Raw genomic sequence first — 10,363 nt, forward strand, 5'->3', positions numbered from 1 at the left:
AAAAGCATCAATGATTTTTTTAAACTCAATATTGTAATTCCATATACAATAGTATTTTATTTTTCCACCCCACCTTTGGTCAGGTAGTCTTTAAAAATGTCCTGATACAATTTTTCTATGTGCATGTTGAGTCCCAAAAAGTAAGTTGAAGAGCCTATATCTGTATATTCTTAACCTCTTTACAAAAGTAGATCTAAAGCTAAATTATCTTTTAAAATAAAATACAAAATTTGCTTACTATGAGTTATGAAACAGGAAAGTAATTATATTTTTCTATTTCTTCTAGGATGTATTAAATGTATTAAAGTTGCTATAAACTGACAACTTGTAGGTCTCATTTTTTTTTAAAAAAGCATATGGATCTTTATAACATTACCATCTACATGCTATAAACAGCTTAAACATATGATGGAGGCAAATACCCCCACTGAATTCCAAACATTAAATGTTAATAATTGAACATGATTTCTTTTCTTCATTTTCCTAAACTTTAAAATTGCATGGAGATGGGGTTTTTTTCCCCATTTTTTAAGATTCAAATCTCAAAAAAGTTATCATTTTTGTAGTTAGTTTACTATTTGTAGTGGATAATTTTAGTTTATGTTAACACTGGCATTTAAAACAATCCCAGAGTAAAATACAATTGCTCAAGTGTTTTAAACACTTCACTAAAGAACTTCTACTTAAAACTGTTCATATATACACGCCTTTGGGCCAAAGCACCCACTGAGTACAAGATGGTTTGTCAAAGCAGTCTAATCAGCACTGGGAGATAGGTCCTTCCAGCTGTCAGAGCAAAATAGTATAGTCTTTAGCCTCTGATTCTCCTATCACGGATTCTAAGAACTTTCATAACTCTTAAAAGGTACACCAAGAAAAGTTCATCAAACTATCATTAGAACACCTTGTAAAACCATTAAACAGCAAATACATCGTCCTGGGCGAATCAGCTCTGAAAGAATTGTGCATTCATGTGAAAACTGCTACTTTAATACTAAGGAAAACTGATTTTTAAGAAACTATATCCAAAATCATATGTGTTTGCATCTTGCTACCGTGATTCCTTGCCTGTCATCTGTTACCTGTTATCACACAGATGCTCTTCCAAAGCAGAAAGGAAATTCACAGGTCTTCCTGAGGGGAAAGACTGGGGACAGCTCAGAAATCAATTCCCAACCTATTACACAAAAATTACAGGCACCCTGAATCCAGAGCCCCTTGCATGCTAGGCAAACTCAAGGGGGTTGTTTATTTGTTAATCTATAAATTTTTACATTAAAAAAATCCTTCAGTATCCCCCACAAATCAACCCATTCTAAAAGAGGTGTCTTGGTGTCCTAGGAAATCCAAGAATTGGGAAGAACCAAGGGCTACTTCCTAGATCTTGTTGGAGATGTCTAAATTTACTAATTCAAGAGCCTCGGGAGTTCCTCATGTGAAAAAACGAAAAGACTGAATGAGTTATTGGGCATTCACGTGGCTCTAAACACAGATCTTCCTAAATCCCTGGTCCGTTTCCATAATTTACAGTACAGCGTAGTTAGTCAGACAGGTTCTGGCCACAATTCTGAGGACTTTCAAAGAGTTGTGGTTAATAATTTGACAAAAGTCCACCACTTTCAGGCAGCACAGCTCCATTCCATAATGGAGTAAGCCCGACTGGCTGGTCAAGGGTGACAAACTTTGCCAGAAGCCTAGGATACCGCCATGCCACCCACAAGGGTGGTTAAACACAAATGGGGCCTTGCAGTTCGAGGTAGCGACCGCTTAGGGTGAAGCCGGGGAGCTGGAAGGCCAGGGGTCGCCGAGGTGGATGCGGCGAGGTCACGCCTGGAGCTGAGCCCTCCAAATGTCCTAGGAGCCCCAACTCCAAAGCGCACGCCCCAGACCCAAACACTCCTCCCCTTCAAGAACCCAAGCTGTCCCTGGGTCCCGCAGAGGACGCTGAACAATCTGGAGCCGGGCAAGGGCAGGAGGGGAAGGCTGACCGCTCAGGAGGCAGTCGCAGAGGGGCCCCGGGCCTTGAAGACCTCCACAATTGTCGCTTTTACCCTCAAACCAACCGAAGCCCTTGGGGCGAAAAGTCCTCTTCCGATGGCCCGAGGAAAACGCGCAGGAGGGGCGCCAGGTTCTTACCCGCTGCAAGGTTGGCCGCGGGCCGCCGCCGGCTGCTCCAATACCAGAGACCGGAGGCTGCTCCTCGGAGCCCCAAGGAGGCTGCCATGCTGCCCCCGCCCCGCCTCCGCGCCGTCACCTCGGCCGCCTCACACTCGGCCTGCCGCTGAGAGTGTGCGCAGCCCCGCTAGCCGGCACCACGGCGAGGACAGCTCGCGCACGCGCTCTCGCTGCTCCGGGTGGGCTCCGCCCAGCGAGGGGCGGAGCACGGTGTGGAGAGGCGTGGCCGGAGAGGCGAAAACGGACCAATCGGGATCCCCAGATCTTTAGACGCCTTGCCTTGCCGCCCGCAGCCGCAAAGTTTACAACCTTGGAGTAGGAGAACCCTTGTTTACCCCAAGCCGAGGGGTGTGTGGGAGGCGGTGGCTGTCGCTCACTACCGCCTCCCTCAGAACACCTGCACTCAGGAACTGCCTCTTCCTAAGGCTGGGAACTGTTTTTCTTCCTCACAGCCAAGAATGCAGCTACTGCAGTATTTAAAGAAAAAGCAGAAATTACGTGTTTCCTAGTATAGGGACTCATTTTTAACTTAATAAATGCACGGATCTCCTAGTGTTAACATATATATTTTTTAGTTTCTGTTGAAAATAGAATCTATCTTGTGTAATTACTGAAATCTATGTAATATACGACTCAACAGTCTTTCCAATCATAATTGAAAAATAGTAAGAAAGTGATTTAATAACATTGTTGTCTTTGAAAAGTAGAATTTCTAGGAACTGACTGAGTTCCAAGACACTTTGTTGTTGTTGTTGTTGTTGTTGTTTTTCGAGACAGGATTTCTATGTGTAACAGTCCTGGCTGTCCTGGAACTCTTGTTTTGTAGACCACACTGGCCTCGAACTCAGAGAGATCCTCCTGCCTCTGCCTCCAGAGTGCTGGGATCAAACGCGTGCGCCACCACCATCCAGTTAAAGACACAAGTCTTTAATGTTTGAAAATTCTACAACCTGCATCTATTTTTGAAACCAAAACCTAATGATACGTTAAAACCCAGAGGGGAGTATATGTGTGTATCATACAAACAGATGCGTTGCTGCTTTGTCCTTATTTGGATGGTTGGTATACATCTGTTCTTTGGGGATAATTACAACTCTTTCTATTTCCACTGAAGGATTTCCATCTTCAGTACCCCAAAACAAGACTTGTAACCTCCGATGAAAGGTAGAACAGGAGGAAAGAATGAGGTTTGGAGACAATAGCAATCCCTGGATGTCCACCTCCCCTCCTCCAAGGCTGTTTTGTTTTGTTTTGTTTTGTTTTTAAATTCATTTCTCTTGTGTTGTATTCATCCAACCTAAAAAGCAGAATCAAGGTATGTGAGTTTGACTTTTAAAAAACAAAAACAAAAAACTTTTCCTTACTCGTGGATTTGGTTGATAAAAGGAAAGCCAAGATGGTGGAGAAATGCTTTGCAGGCACTCAAGGTTCTGCTGGGGTGTTAATGCTCCCAGGAAGCCATACAGAACGTAAGGACCCATCTATAAGTAGTAGAAAAGCAGTTGCCTTCATTGGTTGTCCTTCTAAATAGTCCTCTGTCCTACCCCAATAGAAAAGAAAGGAAGGCAGAGGTGAAGGAAAAGTTAAAAAAAAAAAAAAAGTTCTGGCTATTGGACAGTCTCTTAGATTTGGTGCTGCCATCCCTAATAGGACTAATTGGTTTCTGGAGCATTTCACGTCTCTCTATTCTGGTTTCTTTAGGTTTTAACTGGAATGGATTTTCTGCAACCAATAAATGTGCCCCTACAGGTTTCTATATTTAACTGCCGAAGTGCAGTCTGCTTTCCCGCTATGTCGACCCCCACAGCAGAGCTGTTTACGACACAAGACAACACATCAATTCATCTCTGCAGCTCCTTGAGTTAATATCCCAGTCCTCTAGAGATTTTACACCCAATCAGATTGCTTTTGTCATTTTTATTGTGGGCTACTGTTTTTGTTTCTCTGGGTTGTTTATGGGGCTCTTTTCTTGAAAATGAGTTATTTCTTTACAAAAGGCTGACTCTTGGGAACACCATCCTCCTAGGAGCAGAAAGGAACAGAGGCTGTGAGAGAGCAAGCAGAGCTCTACTACTTGTGTGCTTGCTTTGGTTTAGTTTGGTTTGATTTTTGCCCTGGCTTTGAAACTCATGATATTGAAAGTTTGATTCTTTTTGTCTCAATGCCATAAAGGGATAAGTCATAATTTTAACTTATTCTCACATCATGTAGACACTTGTCTCCTCCCAGAAGCCCTAAATTGCTTCCCAAAGGATTTTCAAAGGAGGGTTTACATGTGTGCTGTGACTTTGTTATCAAGTCTTACTGTTTATTAGGCAGTTACCGCCTATGGTTAGCTTTGGAGGTGGGAGCTAGGATTTAAGACAGTGTCTCCCTCTGTTGCACCGACTGGCCTGGAACTTGCTATATAAACTAGGGTGGCCTCAAATTCACAGAGATTCACCTGCTGGGGCGCGAATTCTAATTGGTCTTAAAAATAAAATCCCAGAGTTAGATGTCGGGGTAAATACTGAAAGACCAGAGAAGTAAAGGAGCAGCCAAAGTCACCTCTTGCCTCCACATCTCCTCAGACCGAAAGGGGGCTGAGCTCCTGTTTCCACCCACTTTGTATTCCTCTCTCTGCCCAGACATATCTGTCTTCTGTCTATACAGACCTCCAGACCTCTATGGTTAACTAGTGGCTAGCTTCACCCTCTGATCTTCAGGCAAGCTTTATTTGTTAGAGCACAAACAAAATATCACCACAACCTGTCTCTGCCTCCTGAGTTCTGGGATTAAAGATGTATATCACCACACCCGGCCCATTCCGTGACTCTTTATGAACCTGATATATCCCAGACTGAGAGCTGGAGAAAGTAAATGTGAGGAGCACAGGAAGCACTCCTTAGGTCCCAAACCCGGGACAAGTGGCTACTGAGGTGCCTGTTAACATATCAAAGCAGACCCTTACAGCCTAGTTCTCACAGCATCTCTCAATGCCTGTTAGAGTTGTTCTGACTGGCATATCCTGCCCAGGGACTGGGACGCCCTTAAGCTAGCTGCTCTTCCCTATAAAATCCAGCCATTTTTGGTAAACTTTTACCTCTTTGCCTCTTGGTCTCCTGGCTCTCCCTCTCTCTTTTCCCCTCTCCTCTCCCCACTCTCCTCACATGACCTGACTCAATATGCTGGTCATGTCTACTCTGGACTCTCCTAGATGTCTCTGCCTCTGCCTGTGCTCTCCCTTATATCTATAACAAAAACCTCAACCCCTTAAGAACAGTCATGTTCTCCTTTCGTTTCTTTTCTCCATTCAACCGGAGAACAGAGAGGAGGTCAGATAGGCAGAGGTACTGTGGAGTCAGAGATTCCTCAGGTTCAGGAATGCAAGCGGGCAGGAGAGAAAGACTCAGAAAGGCAGGGCTCAAGAGCTGAGGTAAAAGCCTGGGGATAAGGTAGCTCTTCTCATTTGCCCGTTCGCTGGCAGAAGTTAGATAATTCCTGTGACATATCAAGGTTCAAGCAGCCGTTACGCGGCCATATTTACGCAAAATAGGGATTTTTTAAGGCATTTCTAAGAGGAGGAGTGGAACCAAGAGGAGGGAGTTTTTATATCCCATGACTGCAGCCGAGAGGCATGGGTACTGCCATCATCAACAGTGGGCGGCAATGAAGTCCTTTCTGTGAGAATGCTTCCCCACCCACTTGGTGTCACAGAGGTAAAGAGTCCAGAGTTCCACCCTTACTTTAGAGCAGTGGGGCTCCCCTGCCTTGCTCAGCTGGGATGGTGTCAGAGGACACCTAGGAAAGAATCGCCTTTTACCATTAAGGCGTGTGGGGAACGAGAAAGAGGTAGCCAGCACCTGCTGGCTGGGGAAGTATGGCAGACGTTTCATGGGGAGCTGAAGCCAGGCCAACCATGAATGCATAACAAGAAAAAAAAAATGGAAATTTTAGAGCTGAAAAATGCAGTTATTGAAATTGTAAAACCCAGTTAATAAGAAATAGAGTAGGCCAGACAGTGGTGGTGCATGCCTTTAATCCTAGCACTTGGGAGGCAGAGGCAAATGTATCTCTGTGAGTCTGAGGTCAGCCCGATCTACAAAGAGAGGTCCAGAACAGCCAGAGCTGTTAAACAGAGAAACCCTATCTCCAAACAAACAAAACAAAACAATAGAATGGAGGAAATTGGCAAACTGGAAGATGGAGCCCTAAAATCATCCAAACTAAATAGGAAATAGACAGCACATATCCACTCAGGACCATCAAGTATATACCCAGGTGGTAAGGAACAGTAACAGTCAAAGGTATTTACACCCCAAGACCAAAAGGGGTCTGGGCTCTGCAAAAAAACAGACTTTAATATGACAATCTATTACTGTCAAATGCTCTCAGGAATTGATCACCTGTGTCTCTTGGATGCTAAACTAATAAAGGAAACAGGTGCCTTAAAATAATCTGTCTCTGATCAGGCTTACCTCAGGTAAAAATTAAAAGCATGTTCCAAATATCTATCTTTCTGTCTCTCTCTCTCACTAACACTAACCAATATAAGCAGAGTACTAAAACATTACAATAATATGGTGACCAGCTCAAGATTTTAAATTTCCCATGGTTGCTTCTTAATATGTTTAAATTTTTTCCTGAGCTCCAGAGAATCCACCTGGACAGGTCAGCAAGCTCCGGAACCAGCTTGAATCCATCTGAACAGGTTGGATCTGCTTCAGATAGGTGCAACCCAAATTTTCCTGGTCCCAGGACTCCCTCTCTCACCCTGGGGACCCCCCCCCCCAAGAAAAAAATAAAAATAATAATAATTCTCTTTTCTAAGCTTTTCTCTGTCTCACCAGTACTCTCTCAGACTCAAGCAGCCAGAGTCCCAAGCCAAGAAAGATGGTCAACTCCAAGGCAGCAGATGACAGCCCACCATTCCAGGACGCCTGTCTACCTCAGAAGCCCCCTTCCCTATCTCCCCTAAGAGTCAACCGATGCCCATCAAGTCATCTGGAAGCAGTTTATCAGGAGAAATGATGCCCCTATTCCAGTTCACCTACTTTTTTATAATAAGCAAAAGGTTTGGAATGTTAAGATTCTGTCACTCCTCCAGCTGCATGACCACACATGCACAGTTCAGTAGTTAAGTAAGGGGTCTTACATCATCAGTGCACTGCGTGATTATGCAATCTGTGCATACATGGTGTAGCTCCTCCCTAAGCCCACATGCGCATGTGCAGGGAAATCCTTAAAAAACCGGTCACAGACTCCTCCCCTCTCTTCTGCTCTCTCCTCCTCCCCCTCCTTCCCTCCTCCCCATGTGTCTCTTCCACAGTCCTGGTCACTCTCTTCTGTCCACCCCCCTCCTTCTAATAAAGCTCTGATACTGGGTTTTGTCATGCCTCGTGATCTTTCCTCACAGAGTAAAAGCACCGTATTTAAAACCAACAATTAGGGCAGGGGGCAAGGGCTAAAACTTGTGTAACTGTAAGAGAAGACCTAATGCTCCTGTTGTCAGACTTAAAAAGACATTTCCTAATACACAGAACTAGCTAACTTTTCACTTATCCCTAAGATAGTACCCTACTGCAGGAATTTTGGTCACACTCTGAGATTTCGACTTCCGAGTCTTTGTTAGTTAATAGAACAATAGAGACTTCATTTAAACCTGCATATGTTAGGGTCCTGGAGTAGCCCCACAAAAGACCATCATCTACATATGCAATCAGCAAGAGCATTTATTATCTCGAGAAAGCTTCCCACATACTGGGGCCAGTCATCCCACACAAAGGCAAAATGGTGACGACCCCTCGAGAGGAGACTGCAGGCTCCTTTTAAGCATAGGCAAAGGGAGGTCCTAAGGCAGTTAGGTCATTTTAGATATGATTGGCTTAAGCAAGTGGCAATCATACTAGTATGTTCTAATTGGATAGGGCCGGCAGGGGCTGGTTAAGGCTACAGCTACTCCATTCTGGGGCAGGCCTGGACAAGTCCCAGGCTTTCTCCTTATTTGGCTGTTACCTTGAGCTTGCTGACTATTGCTCAGGCCTGGCCTGGCCTGATATTGCATGTGCCAGGCGTCCTTGTCCTTGCTGTCAGGAAGCTCTTTCAGAAACTGCTTGTTCAGTCTCAGGAAACTGAAATTGAGGCCTGATGTCAGAGAGAAGACTGACAGCCTGTTATGGCGTCTGCTTGGTCCTCTCATGTATCTGCCAAGGCCGCTCAGGACCAGAAGGCCCTCAGGGCTGAGGCCTGAGTGGCTGCCAGGGCATTGACTGCAGCGCCCTGGGGCCTCAGAGGATAATTAAAATGTCAGTAGATTCATGCGCAGCCACTAAGCTGACAGAAAAACATCGGTACCCTTACTTACCTCCATGGTAATATGATACTGTCTCCTTTGCTTCATCACTCTGAGTTCCCCAATTGTCTTCTTATTCCTTCCTTTCCTCCCTTCTTTCTTTCTGCAACACTTTTACTTCTCAATTTCCAAGACTTACTTGGAAGTGACCTTCCCAAAGTCTTTTGCTTGGGTAACAAATAAGTACCATAAATATTTCAGTCTGGTTTAAGAGCTGGATCAAGATGTTCATATAGCTCAGCGGTAGAGCCCTTGCCTAGTATGTGTCGAATAGTCAGCACTGAGCTGGGAGTCAGAGAGAAGGAAGGATACCCAAAGTCACTTGACACTTTCAGAAATATATAAACTTCGCCTCAGGTTTGGCTGGCTGAAACCAAAAGTCCAAAGGACAGCAATTCTTTTTTTCCATGCACAAGTGAAGCCAGGTCTGGAAGTGTAACTCGGTACGTGAATCTATGTATATGTGCATGTAGCATGTGCCAGGACCTGCACTCATTACCACCACCAGGTAGTACAGTATATGTGAATCTATGTATATGTGCATGTAGCATGTGCCAGGACCTGCACTCATTACCACCACCACCAAAAAAAATAAAAAAGCTTTTTGGTAGACGGACCATTTCCAGTATGACAGCCAAGGTCAGCTCTAGCTTGTTTCTGGTCTGGTCTGGTTTCACTACTTGGCACTGCTTTCAGCTTTTCATCTTGTGGGAGTCCCAGGCAAAGGGAAAGATGAAGAAAGGCGTAAAGGAGCCCACTGGCTGTCCTCATGGTCACACTCAAACTGCCACCCTACAATTTCTCATCCCATGCTAGACCTTAGTCACCTAGCAATTCCTAGTTCCAAAGAAATATTAAAAAAATAATGGAGAGAATGGTTTTAAATTATTTTTTAAAAAGAGTGGATCCAGATAGGCATGACCACCAGTCTTTCCCGTAATCAATTAAAAAAAAAAAGTTTTGGAACACAAAACATTGATAAAATAATTGAACTATAGCCCAAGTAGAGAGCTTATCTGAGTTCATATTATTGTGTTTATTTAAGAGGATTAATTTTTTTATAGTAGAAATTCATGTTTAGCAGGTATATATACACAGGTTAGTGTGCACACACATATCTCCTTGCTCTGTCATCAAAGGGGGCAATGAGCACATGAGCACACCTAGTATTATGTGTTGTCTAGTTCCATTTTACAATCTTTGACTGTGGTGGTCAACAGTTGTCTACCCCTTGTAAATAAGAATTACAAAGATTACTGAATGAAATCGATCACCAGATATTAAAGTTGGAACATGAAATGTCCCCCACAGGTCCATGTTTTGAACACCTGTTTCCCCAGCTGGGGCTGCTGTTTGGAGATACTGTAGAGCCTTTAGGAGGCTGATCTACCTGGTGGACGTAGGCTTAATTTGTATTGTCATTCTTTGTGTTCCCTGTAAATACGCATGACCTTGAAAATGGCCCAGTGTATATATGACATGGTTCCCTTGAAGACCGGATATTTTAACTATCTAGAAATTTCACTTTATTGCTCTACATGCTTACCCAGTGTGTCTCAGAAACCACTTGATGCATAAGAGAAGGGGGGGAAAGGTCATTAGCCACTCTTAAGCCATGAGAATTGCATATACAGCTTCTGCTAAGACAAATGTCACTGTCTGTCTAGAAGGCTACACCCACACTTGGCTATGCACTGCCCCTTTCCTAAGGGCTCTCTCCATTAATGCCTACCTTTAAATTTAGGTTAAAATCTCTTTTTAATGAACTCCAAGTTATTTTAAAAAGCACAGGAAACTGTAATAACCCACCAAGTAGAGATTAATTAATATATTAGGGAAATAAAATAAGGATTTCCA

The 10,363-nt window shown here is 43.8% G+C and overlaps 1 protein-coding gene across 2 annotated transcripts in view; it reads right to left on the reverse strand.

The window, feature by feature from the left end:
* The window catches only part of Hibadh (3-hydroxyisobutyrate dehydrogenase), a 105,286-nt gene extending 102,969 nt beyond the window's left edge, over window positions 1–2,317 (reverse strand). The window contains exon 1 of one of the 2 annotated variants that reach the window (XM_059257855.1): window positions 2,137–2,317. In XM_059257855.1, coding sequence (XP_059113838.1) covers window positions 2,137–2,224 — 88 coding nt within the window. In that variant the 5' untranslated portion in view covers window positions 2,225–2,317. The remainder of the gene's footprint in view (window positions 1–2,136) is intronic. The other variant, XM_059257856.1, reaches the window with a different exon arrangement.
* Window positions 2,318–10,363: the final 8,046 nt, after the last annotated feature.

Source organism: Peromyscus eremicus, chromosome 3 (assembly GCF_949786415.1).
Source record: "Peromyscus eremicus chromosome 3, PerEre_H2_v1, whole genome shotgun sequence".
In the NCBI taxonomy this organism is placed as follows: Eukaryota; Metazoa; Chordata; class Mammalia; order Rodentia; family Cricetidae; genus Peromyscus; species Peromyscus eremicus.